Source organism: Petaurus breviceps, unplaced genomic scaffold (genome assembly GCF_028583685.1).
Source record: "Petaurus breviceps papuanus isolate PSGF00001 unplaced genomic scaffold, PetGlider_PUasm1.0 99, whole genome shotgun sequence".
Classification (NCBI taxonomy): Eukaryota; Metazoa; Chordata; class Mammalia; order Diprotodontia; family Petauridae; genus Petaurus; species Petaurus breviceps.
Genome location: NW_027187465.1, coordinates 23,547,509 through 23,568,532, shown reverse-complemented (window position 1 = coordinate 23,568,532; position 21,024 = coordinate 23,547,509). Strand labels below are relative to the sequence as shown.

At 43.0% G+C, this 21,024-nt stretch overlaps 1 protein-coding gene across 2 annotated transcripts; it reads right to left on the bottom strand.

Moving 5' to 3' along the window:
• Positions 1-236: 236 nt before the first annotated feature.
• RNF34 (ring finger protein 34) lies at positions 237-16,485 on the bottom strand. 2 transcript variants are annotated; one of them, XM_069081587.1, is made up of 6 exons: positions 16,270-16,485; positions 7,102-7,320; positions 5,128-5,535; positions 2,787-2,843; positions 2,233-2,434; positions 237-1,188 (listed from the first exon to the last, which is right to left on the bottom strand). In XM_069081587.1, exons 1-6 carry the CDS (start codon positions 16,273-16,275, stop codon positions 998-1,000), a joined length of 1,083 nt encoding a protein of 360 aa, XP_068937688.1. In that variant the 5' UTR covers positions 16,276-16,485; the 3' UTR covers positions 237-997. The 2 variants fall into 2 exon arrangements, with proteins under 2 accessions (XP_068937688.1, XP_068937689.1); XM_069081588.1 differs by lacking the exon at positions 2,787-2,843.
• Positions 16,486-21,024: the final 4,539 nt, after the last annotated feature.

Here is a 21,024-nt window from a genome sequence, read left to right as displayed (position 1 = left end):
ACTTTCTTCCCCATTAGGACCTTTCCCGGCTCCTCCCACTTTAACCAAAGGATGCTGCTCCCCAGAGTCGCTAGGATATTCATAGAGCTCAGGCCCTCCCTCCCCTTCCTTCTCCTTTTCAGAATCATATACCTCAGATTACATAACCCTGATGACATGCAATTAACACACATTATTTTCAAATTAGATTTGTTAGAAATTGACTGAGACTGTACACAGTAACACACCTGTGAAGATTTGTTTAAAATCTGTAATTTATTCCTAAGCTTGAAAGTTAGCAGGATAGTATTGAGGGGAAAAAAAACAAAAACACCTTTTACTATACAAGGAAGTAAAATGTTACAGGCTTAAAAAAAAAGTCCTTAACATACAAACTTCTGTAATAACAAATACTCTTGATGCAGCCATTGGTAGGAAATGCTTAATCAGAACATAAATTGACATGTTTATTCTAAGGCGCTGGCAGTTTTCTATGTAGACTCATTTGTCTCCAATTATATTGAATTAAGTATATTGAATAAGAGCAACAATGTGGAAACTTGACATTTATCAATGAGCATTTAAATACACTCGAGTAAAGGAGTAAATAATCTGCAAGACCACGCTTAGAGCGCACCGTGCGCTCTACTTACAGACGCTGACCTTGTTGGAAGGGGGCAGCCGTGAAAGGGAGGAGGGGCAGCATTGTCAAGAGAGCAACAGGCAAGTTCAAACAGTGCATACACTGTTTGAACCAATCTGGAAGCTCTTGTCAATGGGAAGGGTCTTTTCCCACCCCTAAATTCCCTCCCAGATTTCCAAGGAAATGTCACACAGAGAAAGTGTTTCCACATCAAACTGAGCAAGATCAACTCTTCTTTCTACAAGTCATAATGAAAATTTTTTAAAAATAAAAACAAAACAAAAAAGTCCAGCCTTTGAACTGTAATGGTTTCAAACCCTGTCTGCTTATTGAAATGCTTCTGAAATAAACCTGTGGGGCCGAAGAGGAGCCTTTCTATGACTTAAAGACATGCACAGCTCGGACCACGTACTGCCGGCAGATGGGACACTCGCTCATGCGCTTGCCACACTTGGTGCAGGTGACCATGTGGCCACATTCCAGGAGAACACAGTCGATGACTGCATCCATGCAGATCCGACACAGGTTGTCTTCTTCCTCATCATTGAGCTGCATCTTATCTCCGTCTGAAAGGCAATTGGAAATGCAGCAGGACCACAGGACAATGCACAGTGATCCAGAAGCACCCACGAGCCCAGCCCGGCACCAGCCCACACACGCCCACTTGACAATGCAGCCTATGAGTCTTCAACAGCGTGTGCTAACCACCGGAACCACCCAACATGGAATCTTCATGTTTATGTCTCGTTATATGTCACTGCAGTCACCTGGCCTACATTTCGGAACCTGAGGAAAATTAGGTCTGAATAAGGAGATATGAATTTGGAGTGCCAGACATGATGCTGAGTCAAATTTGAGGGTCTTCTTTCCACAACCACACCGTCATGGGCATGGATGGCTGAAGAACCAGAACTGGAGAAAAAGTAACAGCCATGTTACATCATGCCTGGTGATGACCGAGTCTCTACATCTAATAAGTAGGTTCTCCATCAAAACTACTATTATTTCAGGAACTTAACAGTGTCCAAAATACTCCCTGCATGTTCTGGAAATACTGCTTAGGAGAATGCTGAATGATTGCAAAATAAAAACTGCCCAAGATGCATTAACAGTAGAAGTAAACCTGTGACTGTCAGGTGACAAATAGGAAGTTGTCATCAACCCAGAATTTTTGCATTTCTTTCTTGACCATACACTGTGTAACATGAAGTCACAACTTTGTGGCCCACTTCCCTATCCACTGACGGAAGACGATAATAGCAAAAAAGACGGTTAGATTTGGTGCCAGAGGACCTGGGATGATGGATTTAAGTTATTCAGTGACTCACATTCAAAAATATCAGTCACAAAATACACTTATATTTATTGTAGGAATACCTCACTGCCACCTTTAAAAAGAAGATTTACAAGTAAAATATAGTGACGGGTACTATTACTAGGGTTTTTGTTAATAGAGTTTTACTTTGGTATAGGGAAAAAAAATTTGGGAGAAAGTTTGTTTTTCTATATTCTGAGCAAATTTTATGCCAACTGTCACCAGTTTTCCCCTTAAAAATGAAAGCCTGGAGGGAGGGGAATAGTGGGAAAGAAAAAAAAGTAAACAAACCTACATGATTTTTGATTTTCCTCATTTTCTTTGTATAGTCTGTTCACTCTTTCTACCAGCTCCCACTTTTCACAACAGCCAGAATAGTTGACAAAATTTCGAGCAAGGATTTCCTTCAACTGTCGGACACTCATCCCTTCAACATCTTCAAGACTTGATAGATCAGATAATGAAGCTCTCATCCGCTTTCTAGAGAGTCCAGGGATCTACAAACACAGACAGCATCTTTTATGTTGCACTCTAGGGTAAAACTAGTGTGGCACAGACAGCTCCAGCATGGATCTGATGCAGTTTAACATGCTGCTTGGACAGCAAACCTCAATGCCCCGAAGCATGGAAGGTGACTTTCTTCCCCACCCACCAAGGCTAGGCTGCCAAAGGCAACCCTAAGTTTTTTTTTTTTTTTTAAGCAACTGGGGTTAAGTAACTTGCTCAAGGTTACACGACCAGTTATTTCTGGGTGTGGTGCTAAGTATCAGAGCCCGGTGCTCTTACTCACTGTGCTACCTGGCCGCCCTGGCAACCCTAAGTTTTAAACAGATGGGAGGGCTCCCTCACCTCTTCAGCATTTTCTTCATCATCTTCTGTGTTTGTTGAAGGGGTTTCACCTTGTCCCTGTGCACATAATGAATCTGATCAGGACCAAAAAGACACTTTCCTAACAAAGCTCAGGGCATCATGCTAAAAACCACTTTTCCCACACAGTAAGGAAACGACTTCTATAAACAACAGTCTCCCATGTTCTGGAGAACGATCCCATGCATTGGTACTGCCTCTCCTTACAAAGTTAGAACCCATTTCACCCTAAAAAGGCTTGTTTTTGTGAAAATCCAGTATTTAAAGTTTCTGTGCAAGTAGAACAACCAAGGAATTGATAAACCAGAGTACTGACTGAGAAGGGTCCTGCAGTTATTTTGCCAATATCTTAATTCTTATCACAAAGATAAGAAATGGCCACTTTAACTATAATGAAAGAAATAGATACTAGAGGAAATTAAAAAGCCTTGCCCTACAGGGATACCCCCCCCCCAAATTCTTAATACCCTGACCCATTAAAAGACTAATTGGCTGATGGCTAAAGCTAGCTGGATTTTTTTTTTTTTAATGCTCAAAAGCAGGGCCTTCAATTTCCATTAAGATGTATTTCCCATTCTCTAATAGCCATGAGCCCAGTGAGTAGCAGTAATAATAAAACCTTTAATTAGGGACAGGCAAAAAAGAAAAACTCAACCCTCTTGTTGTCTTCATATCCTACTATGACCCTTTAAATGTAGCCACCTCTCCCAATTTTGTCCTTTTCCCTTTTTTTTTCCTCAACTCCCATTCCAATGACCCTTTTCCAGAGACCTTCCTCCCATTTCAAATGAACTCTTGTAATAATGGCTTTATATAACCAATCTTCCTCTCTGTAGCCCAGGAACTTTATATGTTAAAATATAATTGGTTGCTGTTATAATCATGTGTTTTATTTTATACTTTTTTGTTTTTATGGAGGGGGGAAGGTAGGGCAATTGGGGTTAAGTGACTTGCCCAAGGTCACACATTAGTGTTTAGTGTCTGAGGCCACATTTGAACTCAGGTCCTCCTGATTCCAGGGCTGGTGCTCTATTCACTGTGCCACCTTATTTTATACTTTCTGAGAAGGGGGTCCACAGGTTTCATCATACTGCCAAAGGGGCCCACAAACACAAAAAGTTAACTCCTGCTCTGATCAATATATCCTTCCAACTATTCACAGTGCTGCCTAAATGATTTTCCTGATGCATTAAATTGGTCATGTCACTTCCCCTCTGCTTACTTAAAAATAAAAATGGATCCTAGCATTCACTGCTCCCCAACTTGTCATTTCAGCCTTTTTTCATTCTTCCTTTGCATTCTAACCTTCCCTTTGTACTTTCATCACTGTGTCTTTGCTTAACCCAGCCCCATATACTTTATCCGCTCTGGGTTCCTTGTCTTTGATGACATTGACACCCACACAAGGGGTGATCTCGTTCATTCCTCATCTAAGATTTTTCATAGCACTTAAACTCTCTTCTGAATCAATTATCTGTGTCTGACTCCCTCCATTAAGGCTTGGAGAACAAGACCTGAGGTTTTCCTCATAATACCTTGGTAACATTTGCTGAATAACAAAATTTAACTAAAATTATGGAGGACAGTATCTAAGATAATTTTGGAGGGCATGTCGATTTCTTTTGGCCCTAGTTCACTTAGGCATAGGATAAAATGATTTCTACGAATTCTAAACTTTAGAAGCATCAATTTATATATATAATTGATAAATCTACTCATTCTGCTAAATCTTTTGGGGATCTCTACTCGGCAATCCTGCTTTTGACTTGCTAAAGACATAAAACTAACTTTCCTTAAATGTTGATTTAGAGGTATTACTGTATGACCTCTCCCCCGTTAATGTGAATTAGTGAGGCAACACCGCACAGAATTGTTACCTTTCAGTGTTGAATTTGTGTAAGATTTCTGTAATACTCGGCACATCTACATGTAATTCCATAAACATTCATTCTGCACCATGTGCTGCCATTAATTCAACATCCCCAGTAAATGGCAGAGAATGTTATTCCCATTTAAAATAGATAAACTGGGATACAAGGGTATAATCACTCAATCCTAACCCTGACACCTTCATTAGTAGGCTAGAAAAAAAGCCTCAAATTTGCTAAGATACACAGAATAAGAACCAAGAAAATATGGAATTGTACTATTTTGCATTCAGTTACTTTGTTGACACTTTATCTTAAAAGCCTCAGTGGGCCCTTCCTGCCCAAACAATGTACAATGCAATCATCTTAGGTGAATTTTCTACCTAGAAGACTTGAGGCACAAAGACTCACAAACATCCAGGTACTTCTAGAAATTAGCTCCAAGTGGCGGCTACCTGTGAAAGTGCTGCAGGGCCTGAGTTTCCTCTTTGGCTTGCAAGGTCTCCCTGCGATGAAGACACTGTTGAAGAAGGGACTGGGTATGTTGAAAAAAATGGGTGTGTAAAAAAGCCAGAAGTCTGTGATCTTGAAGAATTCAGGCTGTGCGTGTCTAAGTTTTCCTCGGAGCCCAATCCATGATGGCACAGCACAAGATCAACCAAGTCTGCTTTCTCTCGGCAAGTGTCTATTGGTATGTTTCGAAGAATGAGATACTGCCTCAGATCTCTGACTTTCAGTCGCATTAGCTGAGGGCGCTGAAAGGCAGTTTCTTGTAACAAGTGACAAGTACAACATCTTCGGAAATTTTCTTGTATGACTGAACAGACAGAACAAAAATCCTTCTTGCAGTCACAACATACATGCTAGAGAAGAAGACAGAAAAGAAACCGCTTATTATGGATGCTGGACCGGCAACTCCTTTAGTCCCTGCTTGTTTTTCTTGCATGAGCAGTTCTTAATATCAGCATACTACATGGCATTGTCATGAAGCCCTCTATGTCGCTGTCCCATTTTTACAGGTCTTTAGATGATAAGGGAGTTAACAACACTTGAAAACAAACTGAACTGTTGAAGTGATCTGGGTTCGCAGAAATCCAATAGATACTTTCAGAAAACCATACAAGCCTGTGTTAATGAATTAAAACCTTTCCACCCCCAGCACAAACATATAATTAGCAGAGAGCACAGCTGACACCACCAAGTGGAGAAAGAACAGTGAGAAACTTTTACCCTGGGTCTTTTCATAGAACATTTACTCCCAGTTAAAGAAAGATGTGAACACCACAATGAGAGTAAATAATGGAGAAAGGCAATTGATCCTTCAAGGTTAATCCTAGGAAATAGAGAACTCTGCTAATACAATAATCCGTACCTTTTCATAGCCTTAATCACTCTCAAAGCTATTTCTATATCCGAGCTTAGAGAGTCTGTAGTTAAAGAAATGCAATAATTTATTTCTGTTTGTTGCAGTGTTTCCACAAGCTAATAGTATTTCTTGAAAAAAAAAATTAAGATGTGAACTGCTAAGAGAATTCAAGACAACCTGGGAATGTAAGGACCCTCAAAAAGGATATTTAAAGTTATTTTGCCATATGAAAAATGTTCTGAAATCGGAACATCAGCAGCTACACTTATTTTATGACTCTTCATTTAATATTTAATACCAATGGATAATTTTGAAAAATTGAACTCAGAATACTACTATAATAACTCGACAAATTTGGAAAGATGCTCAAGCCTTTTGAGTAAGGGCACAGGCATTTGGTACAATTAGATCAATGAGGAGCCATGGTGCCCTGACTAAAGTAACCACAGATCTCTATGAAAACAATTCATTCTTCCTTAGACAAAAGCTGCAGTGTAACTGCTTAAGGCACATGATTCCTGGGTATCAGGGCAAGCTGTGAAAGTCAACACAGGTTTCAGGACTGGTTCAAGTTGGTATCTGCCTCAGTTTACCCATACAATAAAATATAAATGCCATAGGATACTTCTTCAAAAACGCTTAAAGATTCTTTATACTAAAGCAGCCATAAACAAAATCACCATACACACAGAATCACTGAGTATTAGAGCCAGAAGGATGGCTAAACTGTTAAGAAATAGTGTTCATAATTTGCTTTTAAAATTCAACACTGGCAACTGGAAGCAGAAAGTGAGAAGCTTCAGCAAAGCCTTCCTTTACACACAAAACTAACACAGACCCTGAAATTCTAAAAGCAAGGCTTCATCCTGGTAAGCCACCAGAACAAAACATCAAGTTAGAATAGTAAATGTAAGTAATCCCTTCTGAGTTCTAAGAACTTTACTAACAAAGAGGCAAAAAGCCTGAAGCAGCTCACAGTTTCACTCAAAGGAATTTGCCTGTTACTTGATTTAAAGTATCAAAGACTGATATTTAAAAAAAATATTAAATAAGTAGAACTCACCTTTTTTCTAAAAACTGAAAATGAAAGTCCACAGGCTTTGCAAACTATATTAGCTCCTCCTGTAGCTGCTGGTGGGTATGTGGAAAAGTCAGTGTTTGGTGCAAATCGGAATGGGCCAGTACCTCCCCCAAATCCAGGCTGTTGGCCTCTTACTGCTCCAGTCCCCATGACTTCATTCAGCAGCCCACAGCATGAAGCCCACATTGATGTGGCACCCGCCTGAAAGAAATCATCAGACAATTAGTAAATTCATTTCAAAGTACAGTAAGCCTCAGCTAGCTGGACACCTGTCTGGAAATGAATGATTAGGAATTGGCTGAGGGCTTAATAACCCTTGAAGCACCAAGATTTCTCGTTTATGAACAGGAATCTTCCTAAAATGTATTACATACTTCCTTACCATTTTAAAGAATAAATTTACATTTTTCTTAAAGTTATATGGTTATCATTATGACTGATCATTTTATTTGTTCAAATAGAGTAAAATGCTCAGTATCTACTACTTTACCTTGATCCTGGGGCCACTTCTTAGTTTCCATGTGCTTGCACATAGCAGTTCCCTCTCATTTCAGTTCTCGCCCTGCCACAGCAATTTGTTGTTGGGCTTAGAATCCAGGTAACATTTTTTTAGAACAGGTAAAGTAAGAGCTAATCGACTTTGGGCAAGAGTCTGAAGGTCTTGCATGTTAGTATATATAGGCTTTGTGACATTTTGTTGGCTTTTCAGGGGTGGTTTTGGGCTCCATTTCCTGGTAAGGCTGCCAGATAACTGAGTTCTTAACATGGCTACTACATGTAGCACCGAACCAAGCAGTTTCTTCTATCTGAATTTGCAATCAAATATGAACTATATAGTATTTGTAAAAGTCTACACAAAGATGACTATTTTTAGTTCTTGCTGATACTTGGAAAGCACAGGACAACAGCATGGGGAAGAGGCACAAAACAATGGGCAACCATAACCCAGGGTTCTGAAGCGACTTTGGAAACTTCCCAATGACGGGCTAGTATCTGGAATTAACTGCTGGTCTGTGTCACAAAGCACTGGCCGTCCATGATCTCATTTGATCTTTACAACTTCACCACAAGCCATCAAGACAGTGCTGTTTTAGGAGGATACAGAGGAACAGATAAAGATCGAGAACCTTTCTTGAAGGTGCCTGGGGTTCAGGCCTCATATGTGTTATCTCTAAATCCACTGACTATCCCCTATACAGAGCTGCCTCTGGGTTCTGGGATGATTTCAAAAGCAGGGACTGCTGCTTTCTTTGTAGCCCCATCACTTAACACAATGCCTGACACATAGTAGGTGCTTAATAGATTCTTATCAACTTAATACAAAAAATGCTCATATAATAGTGATGACATCAACAGAACTGTGAAGACCAAATGAGTTATTTGTAAAGCACTTACCACAGTGCAAAGCACATAGTAGGTTCTTAATAAGTGTTTACTGAATTCAATTTTGAAAGAGATAGCTTAGTGGCAAAGTGATAAGAGTGTTAGACCTGGAGTCACAAAGACTTGAATTCAAATTACTATATTGTAAGCTTGTCTGACCCTGGGCAAATCACTTAACCTGTCTACCTTGATTTCCCCATCTGATAATGGGGATGTTATCAGATAATAATAGCAACTATCTCCTGGGGTTGTTGTGAGGTTCAGCTATGCAAACCTTAAAGCATTATACAAGAGCTAGCTATATAGAAGAATATTTGCTGTGGGAGCTATAGGTGTACCCTGTTTAAAGCAAACTAGATATATTAAAATAAAATTTTAAAACATAGTTAGGGGGTAATTTTCCTGACAAAAGGTTACTATATTTTTCAAATAATTCCCTGTAAGATTTAGTCCAGAGAAAACTTAGCAGGGGGTTGAGATCTTAAAGTCTATTTTTAAGCATTTGAAGGGCTGTCTCAAATAGAAAAGAGATAAGCCTTTCAGTTTGGCCCTACAGAATAACCCTTGAGCAGTGGGCTAGGTGGAAGCAAACTCAGGCTTCATGCCCCCAACAGATAGCAACAAGAAGGGCTAGACGCTCATGTAGGACTTTGCCATTACTTGTAGAGAGGATGATGCCTTTCAGAGATGGATTTGACTTGATGGTCTCTGAATATAGTAAGCATTTCTAGTGTTTTTGAGAAAAGACTTGTTTTCTTAAAAACCTATACACACTCTTTCAAGTTTATGTCTACTGTATACAGTTACAGGCATAGTTCTACCACCCCTCTCCCCAAGAAGCAAAGCTCACAGTAGTGCAGTCTCTAAAGCTCTACAGTTTGGGCAGACTCTAGAGAGCTAAAATTAATCTTGTATTTCACAAGTGATTACTGTTTCCTGCATCAGAGTTCTTTCAAAGCAGGGACTGTCACTTCTGTCCTAGTCCTTAACCTTTTCTGTATCATGGACCCCATTTGTCAGACCTTCCCAGAATGCTTTTAAATTCATAGGGTTATGAGGAAACCAATTAGTTATCAAAATAGTTCTGGGTTTTTTTTTAATCCACACTCAAGTTCACAGAGCCCTGATCAACAGCATAATGGGCTACTTAAAAAGAAATTCCAGGCATTTTGGGCCAGTGGACTTCAGAGATCAAGTCTACTAACCCCTTTTTTTTAAAGTTATGGAAACACCACAAAGTTCAGAGTTCAAACAATTTGTAGAAGTTCATAACAGGAAGCTTAGAGTCGAGATATGAACCCAGCTGAGACTCAATATCAGTGTTCTTCACAATGCAATTTCTTTGCCTCACAAGGGGCAAAGGCTGAATAGGAGCAAAGATTAAATACTGAAAGGAAAAATTTTTATATCATAAAGAAATCCTGGTGATTTTCCCTTCAGTGGTATATCCCCTGCCCTTTGGAAATACTTGAGTACATTCTGCTTGCCCTGTCTGAGGTGTGACCTAGGAGAGAAGCATAGAAAACTCATTCTATTTCCTCTTTTAGAGAAAGATTGTTTTTTTCTCTTAGCCTTAGATTCTTTTGGACTAGAGAGTAATCTACTAGTACTTAATCAAAATCCAAGGAAGCAGTGCCCTAACCTTGATCTCATTATCAAAACTAAATTAAGGAGTACTGACTGACCCTCTCCCTGAAGTGAATTATAGGATCAGATACTGGAACTGAAAGGGGTCTTAGAGGCCGTCAAATCAAACCCCAACTTTACAGATGAGGAAACTAAGATACAGAGAAGTCAAATAACTTGTCCAGGGTCACACAGTGTAGCAGCAAGCACCCCAAGCATCCTCAGAGTTTGCTGCCACCACAGGTTCTTGGATCTGCTTTGATAAAGGAAAGCAACTCAAAATGGGTTAACAAGCTTACTTTAATCAGTCAGACAAATATCGTTTACCTTGTTCAGGGGAAAAAGGTCAGCACCCCGAACTTCAAAGTATACAGGCAGAATTATCAAGACAGAAACAGATCAAGTAGACAGCTTTCCAAACTGTACAGCCATTACATCCATACCCAATCAACATCTGGGTTCTTCAAAGGGGGGGGCGGGGCTCTGGACAACGGCTTCCCAGAATCCAGATCAAATCACAGAACACTTCTCAAAGTGAGCCCCAAAACAAAGCCTCACATCAGGGCTTATATAGCCTTCTCCTGGCTCAGAGAATGTAACAACCTTCTGGACCCACTGGCCAATCAAGAAGTATCTACTGAAAAACAAGCCTCCCACGCCAGGCTCCAGGTGCACTTTAGCCTAGGGGCAGGGAAGATCTTTAAAATTTACATTCCCATTACACACAGCTAGTGTCTATAGCAGGATTAGCTATTGGGTCCTTCCAGACTGCAAGGACCAGGGCTCTTTTGAACTACCTAGCACATATTCCTCACACATAGTAAACTCATAATAAATGCTTGCTGAGTGGTTAAAATTGGTGAACCCCTTGTGGAAGATTTACAGGAGAACATGGACAAGAATCCCACAGGATGACAGAGTATGGATGAGATGTGCTCTGGGGCATCACTGGAAAGAGAAGCCAAGACAGCAATAGTCCACTGAAGTGCCAGTTAATACTACATCTGGAAGCTACAACAAAGCAGTATCGTTTAAATAAAAATGGGCAAAAAGACCACAGAATTTCAGTTAGAAAGGACGATCAAGGCCCATTCACTACCTAAATAATTTTTACAAAAACAAGATTTCTAGCAAGTAGTCATCCAGCCTTTGTTTAAAGACTTTTAAAATGTGAACTCACAACTTACCAAAGCTGCCCATTCCCCTTCTGAACTAACCAGGCAAGTTAATTTACCTATTAAAAAAAGGTTCTTTTTTATCACCTCTTCAGAAGTATTACTTTCTCCTTCTAACCCTTTCCCTCCCATAGAAATTTTGACTCCTAGTAAGTACAACAAAGACCTCTGGCAAATTAGGAAAGGCCTCAAAGAATATTCCCCTTTGAGATTAGCACAACTCATTTTTTGATGGTCTTTCCTCCCCCAGATCATGGGAGTCTAAATACAACCTTACAGAGTGAAACCACAATAGCCTGTATGCTAAACCAGAACTCTGAGATAAAATGTTAAAAGACTTTATTAGTTCTTGTAGTGAGAATCAAACTACTTGCCCCCGGAACTGGAACTCTATTACTGTTTAATTTTATGTGTAAAGCTAAACAATTTACAAGCTGGAGGGAAGGTTCATCTTGGCCCTTCTTTCCAAAACTACACTGTAAGCTCTTTAGTTTCTAAGCTTTCTCTCTTTAAAGTAATTCTTCAGGTAGCCTCAAATCAGACTGTCCTATATTATTATCATTGCCCAGAACAAAAGTGTATTCCACAGGAAGAGCAACAAGAGGCTTTTTCTGAGACCAAAAGAGCCAGTCAGCTAGCTCTGAATTTTAAATTTATGGGCACATGATCTAAAGTGACTTTATAATCTTGCGTAAAGGATATTTCAAAATACTTAGAAAAAGAATTTGTATCATGTTTTTAATGCTGTCCTAATGTCACTAGAGCAGGGGTTCTTAAAAAACCTTGTGTCTTAGACATCCCCCTTTTGGAATGTTTTTATGCATAAAACTGCTCATTTAAATGCATAAAATATATTGGATTACAAAGGAAACCAATTACAATTTAATAAAGATGTAATATTTCTCCCATTCAAGTTCACAGACCCCAAAGTTAAGAACCTATGCACTAGAGTGTTGTTTGATTCTACCATAAACACTACTAAACTTAAAGGAAATGGGGAAAACCAGTTTGTTGTTGTTATAAGAAATTAAATGGTAGCACAGAACAATAGGAGGAAGTTGCAGTTTGGGTCTGTGACCAAAAAATCCAGGAGGGCATAAACAACCTAAGATCTGTGCCCCCATTTGGAAAGTTACTTAACTGGCTCCAAACTCAACTAAGAATTAGGCACACCAACATTTTATGTGATCTTTTTATTGAGGAACAGAGGTCATTCAAATTCAGATACGGAAGCTTCAGAAATTTGAATGTTGAATTTGAAAGTTTTAACACCATCAAGCTATGTGGGAAAAGGACTATAGGCATCTCTGTCTTCCAAACCCAATGCTGTTAACCTAACAAAATGAGAAATTCTAAATTGTGGCACTGACATGAATTAAATATTATTTATAGGAGAGAAGGAAAGATTTCAAGTTAGTTACCTTCCTCAGAGCATTTATTAAATATGAACAAAGAAGAATCTAAAGATGGTAATAAATATTTTGACCCTAACTAGGTCAAAACTGACCTGACAAAACTACCCTACCAAGTAAAAGAATTTATTTTTAAAAGCTATTATTAGTAGGTGAAGAAATTCCAAAAATTCACTAAGTATCTATTGTGTCTATCATATACAGAACTCAAGGCATATAGAACTCAACTCTGTTAACCAAAACATCCTACTAGTATTAAGAGAAACAAGTACCTAATACATAGTAAGTGCTTAATAAAATGAATGCTTTTTCATTCATTCATTCAACAAATTCTAGACTCAAAATGCTTTTTCACAAAGTCATTTGGAAATGAAAATTCCTACACAGACATTAGTATTAATAACGTAATGAATTTTCATGCAGGATATTTGATCAGATATTCAACATTATTTGCACAACAGTGGAGATTCTCTCAAAAGGTATCCTATAAAATCGAGTGCTATGTTACTGCAGATAATAGAAAACAAGTAATTTTAAGGTAAGTTTTACCTACCCAGTATAGTATTCACAAAACAAACTTGCCAGTCACACACAGTAACTTCAAAACACATCAGAGCTTGAACTAGGTAAAGAATTCAAGAAAAACAGCTGCACTGAGAGGAAGTTGAATAGGTGACTCACCCCCATTCTGCCACACTATTGTCAGATTAATCTGTATGGTATTCTTTGCTGAGAAATTATGGAACGGTAAAGATTGTTACCTATAAATGTCTTCTGAAAACTGCCAGTGAGGAAGAATCTTCTATTATCACCTAAGGCAGTTTTCTCTTATCCCTGGTCACAGATAAAAATATAGATCTAGCACTAGAAGGTACCTCAAAGGCCAACATCCTCATTTCACAAGAAATAGAGGGGCCCAGGGAAGTGAGTCACCTGCCTGCATGAGGTCGAATTGAGGCTAGGTTGAAGTCAACTTCACTTCCAGGGCTCTTTCCACTTTAACATACTGTCTTGCTTGTTATATCTGAGAAGCAGTACAGCACAGCGCTTAGAAGGTCAGCCCTTGGAAGCTGCAGATGTTTGGTTCAAATCCTGCCTCTGATAGGTAGTTAAGGAGCATGAGCAAGTGACTTCTCAGTGTCTTAGAAACACTATTCTAAAATGCTTAAATTACAAATGAATTGTCCATCAGTCTGGCTGGGAGTTCCCCAAGGATGAAATCAGAAGTCTAGTGGATCCACATAACAGATAGTTTGGGTCAAAACCACCATGACCATGGAAGTCTATGACCAAGGGCTAAGTTTAATTAACATGAGATTCCAATTTAGTTTAAAAATCCTGCTCTACATGGGAAGTTAAATAGCTGTCCTTCAATCTAAGGATATTAGAAAATTATTTGATGTTAAGACAATGACTAAAAATATACTGGAAAGAAGACACATGTTGGAGGGCTGTGGGAAAAGAGGCACACCAATGAATTGCTGGTGGCCCTGTGAACTGGTCCAGCTATTCCCGAAAACAATTTGGAACTATGCTCCAAAAATTACTAAATCGTACATACTAGATTCATTTAGGCCTTTACTCCAAAACGATCAAAGAAAGAGCAAAAACACCGACATGTAAAAAAAATGATAATTACATTGGCTACAGCTTTTTTCATAGCTCCCCCAAATGTAAATTAAACAGGTGACCACCTTTTGGATAATGATTGAACACACAATGGCATATGAATCTAACAGACTGATATGTGATAAAAAATGACAACATGAAAAGTTTCAGAGAAAACTAGGAATACTTTTATGATTTAATGTCAAGTGAAGTTAAGAGGGCTAGGGCAATTTAAACAATTACATTATGAAGAAAAACACCATGGAAAGACTTTGGAACTCTGATGAATGCAGTGATAAACCACAAGTCCAGAGGAATTAAGATTAATCGTGACACCCACACCCCCTGCCAGAGATGATGGACTCAAAATCTAGAATGAAACATGTTTATTTGAACACTGCTAAGGTGGTCATGTTTTTACTGGACTATGCATATTTGTTGTAAGAGTTCTAGTTTTGGTGTTTTTAAAAATTGTTCAATGGGAAAAAGATAATGCTCATAAAAAAAAAATTTTATTATTACCCCATACCAGACTTTATAAAGCAATTCAAAAAAATAGTTGCCATTCTATATACAGTAAACTGGTCTAAGACTTATATCCCGAAAAAGTCAGTTTCACAAAAACTAAGACGTAAAGAAATTTTATTATAATTACCAGTTAGCAAGTCCAGGATTAGCCAGAATTTTGTATTCTTTAGGGGTTTTTTTTGTTTGCCAGAGGACAAAGTTCAAGGACAGAAGTATTTAACCTGCTTTTGAAGAGTATCCAGTTAGCACATTTGTTTTGCAATATTAAAAAACAAGAAAAGTTGTAAGGAAAAAAAGGAGTACTTTAATTGTTTTCAGATGAAGTGCTAAAAAAGATTTAAGACAAAAATAAGCACCCTTAAAGAAACCCTCAATCTTCCTATACTTTCTAGAAATTCTATGAGATACATAGTTAAAAATCAGTTCAGGGCGCTAACTTAAAATGTTATGTTCCCAAATCCCAACATTTCCGTAATACATCGGTACTAATACTCAACATTTTGAGATTTGGGAGCAGTGTCAGCTGCTTTCTGCTTCTAAAATCCTATCTCACAGGAAATTTCCTTCCACTTCCATTCCCTCTCCCTTTCTGAAATGCCTCCAGAATCGTTCTAAACCTTGGGGATTTCATTACGGGACAGACTCAAGGACTAAACGGGTCTGGCCCTGGCCCGTCCCTTCCACACTCTCGGCCGATGCTTAGAAGGGATCGGAACCCATTTAAAGAGACGGAGAGAAGGGCGCTTATGGGGCTGCCGGAGGTGCACGAGCACCCAGCTTCACCCCGTCAGGAGACTCTACATCAGCTGTTAAACCCAATGCACTAAAACTGGGGAAACGAAACACAAGCAGCGTAAACAGAGGCGGGACGCTGCCTCGGACTCTCCATCCATCTTCGCCAACCTCCAAGACCGCACTTTTTCTCAGCCCGAGGCCCCGACGAACCGGACCGGGGAGGGGAGGAGTGGGGGGCGGCGGGTAAAGGAGGCAGCTCCTGCCCCGGGGCCGGACTTCGGGTGAAGCCCCGCGGCCGCGGCTCCCGGGCTGCCTCAGCGCCCCCGGCAGGTCCCGCAGGTCCCAGTCTCCGACAGCTCGCCCTCGGGGGCCCGCACCCGACAGGTCCGTAGAAGCGGGAGCTTCGAGCTCACTGGATCCGACTCCCCCCCCAGGTCGGCGGGGCCCAGGAGGGAGGCGCGCTCCCAAGGCCGGCCAGCGGCCCCCGGGGAGGGCTGGGAGGAAGGTCTCCCGAGGGGGCCGAGTCACTCTCCCAGCGCCTGCCCGCCGCGAGCCCAAGGAGAGTCGTGAGAGGCCGCCCCTCCGCGGAGAGCGGCCGGGGGACTCTGAGGAGACCGGCGAGGGGGGTGGTCGGCGCCGCCGGCCCCGTCCCGCCCCCCCTCCCCTGGAGGGAGTCCTCTCACCTTCATGGCCGCAACCGCCTCTCCTCGGTCGGCTCTACGGGAGAACTCAGCACCATAGCAGCCCTCGGCCAGTCACCGACCTCCGGTCCTCAGAGGGCCGGGGAGACGGCGACCCAACAGCTCCAGCTACTGCTCAGAAACCTCCTGATCCGCGAGCCGCTCGGTTGTCTATGGAGGAAGCGTCGGCGGCAGCGTCGCCACGTAAGGGGCGTGGGGGTACGCTAGGAGAGGACGAGAAAAGACCAGGAGGGGGAGGGGGCAGAGAGGGGCGAGCGGCGGCCGAAGCGACCAATCCAGGAGGGGCAGCCCGAAAGGGACCGGCCTTGAGAGCCAATCAAGCGTAGGAAAAGGGGAGGGCCCGCAGCCAGGTGGTGAGCAAGAACTGGGCGGGGAGAGGGGGGGGAGGGAAAGGAGGGGCGGAAGAAACCATTCCGCCAAAGCGGGGCGGGGGGAGCGGATGCCACCAGTTAAAGAAGAAGAAGGAAGAGCTCCTTAGTCATCTTTCTCCCGAGGTAAGAGCCGCCCCTCCCTTCCAGAGTTGGTTGACTACGTCAACCAGGGGAGGAGGAGGGGAAAGGAGAGGCGGGAAAGGCAGAGGGGAATTCGAAACGGCTCTAACGGTTCTAACGGCCCCTCACGGGCCGCGCGCGCGTGCATGAGCCCTCACCAGGGCCAAGCTCTTCTTCGCCCCTTCGACGCCCCTTCGACACCCCTTCGGGCTCTAGGAGCAGAGGAGTGGGCCGAAAACCAAGCCTCCTCGGGTCGGGAGGGCGGAGGGGCCTTGAAGGCCCAGGGTGACTCATGTGGGGCTTCCTTCTGCCAGGGCCTGGCACACCAGAGGCGCTTAATAAATGCTCGGGCTGGGAGCTCCCAAGGGAGCAGAGGGCCCTCATTACGTAAAGAAGTACCGACCACATGCAGGCCCTGGCTGAGTGACACAGCCATGCCCCAAACCGGGGGCGGGGCTGTCCCCTCTCAGCCCCCATTAAAGCCCAGGAAAGTTTGGGGAAAAACAAAAACAAAAAGCTTGTTAGGGATGACGTTACACCCGAGGCCCAGGGCGCTTCCGGGAGGGTGCGGGGCGGGTTGGAGCCCGTTCCTCCGCCCCAGGGAGGCGCACTGAACTCTGGGCACGCACCAGCCCATGGTGTGGTCGGGGGTCCCCTGGGCGGTTCTGTGAGCAGGGCCCATTGTGACCCAGGGTGCCTGGGGTTCTGGGGCTCGGGCGTGGAGCCGGGGTTCTGAGGGGCCCCCAGGGGGGGGGGGGCGGGGAGTGGATCCCTGGGCTCCCCAGGTGATGGCGCAGCTATCCTTCGTCCCGGGACCCTAATCACTGATTCTGCGGCCCCCCAAACCACTCAGCCCATCTTTACCCCGCCCTCCGCGGTTCAGGAGGAATCCTAGAGCTGCTTCTCTCGTGGGTCTGACCGATGCCCCAGCCATGCACTAAGCACTTATTAAACCCTCCGTGTTCGAGAGCGCTGCGCCCCACGCCAACCAGCGGCGTTGGGGCCTCCTGTGGAGGGCAGGGATTCCGAGAGGCCCGGGGACTGCCCTGCCACAGCCATCAGGCCGGCGGCCCTGGACAGGCAGAAGGGGCCCGGAAGGAGGCCACAGAAGCCACTGGAGGGAGACAGGAGGATCAGTCTGACAGGTGGATGGAGGATGAGCTGGTCTAAGGAAAGATACCCTGGACTAAACTGAGGAAGTTAGGAAAAGGGAAGATTTTGGGGGGAGAGATAACGAGTTCACTGGGACATGCTGCGATTCAGGGTATCTACAGGACATCCAGATGCAGACCTCCAGTAGGCAGCTGGAGATTCAACACTGGCCAACAGATCTGAGAGTCATCAGCTAAGAGATGGGAATCAATCCATGGCAACTGAAGAGATCAGCAAGTGAAGTTGGAACGAGGGAGAAGAAGGCCCAAGACAGAGCCCCAGGGGAAGCTACCATTAGCAGCTGTGACCTGAATGAAGACCCCACAGAGTCTGGGAAGGCATGGAAGAACAGGCTGGAAGAGAAGCAGAACAGCATAGTGTCATGAAAACCCAGAGAGAAGAGTGCTTACTAGCGTCAAAGGCTGCAGAGAGGTCAAGAAGGACGAGGAACGCGAAGAGCTGATTCTGGTGACTCTGAGCTGAGATGAATGAAGAGGTCAGACACCAGAGTGCAGAGAGGTAAGGGGAGGAATGAATCCACTGCAGACAGCCGTCTGGAGAACAGCCACAGAGGGGAGGAGACATGTGGGAAGATAGGGATAGAAGGATCAGATGGCCCTGAGGATAAGGGAGACACAGCGTATCTGTGAACAGCACAAGGCAGCCAACAGACCCGGAGAGACCGAAGGTAAGTGGGAGTGGGGATGGCAGAAGATGAAATGCATTGGGATCCCTTGTGCAGGTAAGAGGGGGCTGGCCTAGGCCACTAGAAGGGCCCCCAAATCCTGAGAGTCAGGGAAGGTGTCTGAGGGACGTGAGACAAGGAGGTGGAGGGGAGAAGAGGGAGCTCTCAATGAAACAGGAGGGAAGGCTCTCAGCTGAGAGGGTTCAAGAAAGTGAGCCACAGCTGGCCCAAGCAAAGGAGGAAAAGGTTGGGAAAAGCATCTGATGGGAGAGGGAGTCAATCAGGAGTCAATCAATAAACCAATCAGGACAGTCTCGATGCAGCCAGAGCCCACGTGGGGACTAGTCAGCACTCAGTGATTTCTTCCAGCTTCTCAGTAGCATCTGAGGGGGAGTCTCAGGGAGGAAGACTTTCCCAGATGATGTGGTCTGTCCTTTTGGGAAATGATGAGGCCTTTGATAAGAATGAAACTCAAGGACTTTAGCCACTGTTTGGCAATGATCACATACAGATAAAGGTTTGGACAAAGACACTGAGAAAATGTTTCTAAGGAGAAGAGAGGGAAGGGAAGGAACTTAGTGTGTTTCCACACTAGCATAAGGAACAACGGATTTGTTGTAGTGAGCTAACATCAAGGGTGTTGATAGTCCCCATAGTTACACTAGGCCTTGGCTTCCCCCATGTCACCCTATAGTCTGCAATGCCTTATAGAGAATCCCCCAGACTGTCCTCTTGGCCAACACCCCTTCACTTCTCTCTCCTAATCCCACCCTTCAGGTTGTTTTTACTTCAAGAAAACAAAATCCTCCAGACCTGAAAACCTCATCTTCCCAGATTCAGCAAGACATGCCTTTTAACCAAGTGTTTAAGGGAGTGACCCAGTCTCACACACGATGGCTTTGATTTATTCAAGGACATGTTTATACCTTACCAAGGCACAAGAGGTGACTTTGTACCATGCCCCCTCAGTCTCCCAGACCCCTATGAGTAGAAGGCCGATAGAACAGGAAAGGACCTGAGGACCCCTCTAACCTAACCTCCTTGTTGTACATATTAGGGAACTGAAGACAAGAGAGAGTAGGGACACAGTTCACAGAGAACGAGGAAGGGACAAAGCTAGGATCCAGTTTCATTGTTCTTTCCACTGAACCACACTGCTTCCTGGAGATCCCTGATGACCTCTGAAGTCAGTCATTCATGCCACAAACACCTTGGTGGGGGAGGAGAACCAAGAAAGCCCTGGTGCAGAAGGTGCCACTTGAGCTGAAATTCAGAGATCTCTGACTCATTTAACAAAGAGTGATGAGGCCCTACTGTGCACAGAGCACCATGCTGGGCACTGTGGTAAAGACTTTGCTCTCTGATTCATGGAGCTTGTAAGGAGAAAGGAGACCAACCAACCCCCAGAGCTGTATTCCATAAGTACATTTGAGAAATGCACAATAAAATTACAGAGAACCTTAATCCAGAGACTTGTGGAAAAGTATTCTGTAAACCATTCATTTCAACAGGAATCCAATTTACTAAATTACCAGTCTTGACTCCCTGTTCAGTGTTACTCCTACTGTGCTGCACTATCTTTTACTTCTATCTCTCCACAGAACTCAGAACAGAAAAGCGCCTGCTTCTTAAAAGTGAATAGTAGGGGAGAGATGTCTTTCTGAATTACCCTAGAGGAGCTGACCCTTAGAAGCCTTCTCCTTCATTATTCTCCACCTCAAGTAAATCACAAAGCACCCTCCTCCTCATTTCTCTCATAGCCTGCACCATGCTCCAGACTCTAGACACACAGCATGTTAAGAATTCAGGAACCGGCTGTCCGCTGTACAAACTATGATTCTTCTCCCCTGGACTACTTAGCAGAATGTGAAAACATCAAGAGAGGGTCAAGGGAAATGATCAAAGGGATGGAGAGACTTCAATATTTGGAATAAGAATACTAATAGTAAAAGCTGACATATCTGTGTACTGGGTTACCCTAAAACAGGAGCCTGTGGGCCTGAGCTAGAATGTGTCTGTGTCTATGGACCTTTACAGTATGTGTACACATGCACAGGGTTATACCCTAACACAGCAAGTGGAGTCAGTGGGTGTAGGAGGGGAGCAGGGGGGGCATCAAAAAAGGGAACATAGGAAGAGAAGTCAGTATATACAGATTGATAAGCTATAGCTCATATACAGTGTGTCCTAACAGGAAGTAGTGAGTAGACAGAAAGGTAGAGATACATAAATATATCTAAATATTCATAGAAATAGATATACACACAGTGTAACACACATAAAGTGGAGTCAGTATGTATAATATAGACACACTTATTTACATACAGACATACGTGGATAGCATATGTATACGTATATGTGTGTATCTATATATATAGAGAGTGAGTCTCTGTATGTATACACACACAC

Bases quoted from the DNA above. Each gene is read 5' to 3' on its own strand.
- RNF34 (XM_069081587.1), bottom strand. The intron at 5,536-7,101 runs GTGAGTTCTACT...CTTCTTCTCTAG, and splicing joins TTTCAGTTTTTAGAAAAAAG to CATGTATGTTGTGACTGCAA. The intron at 2,435-2,786 runs GTGAGGGAGCCC...CTGTGTTTGTAG, and splicing joins ATGAAGAAAATGCTGAAGAG to ATCCCTGGACTCTCTAGAAA.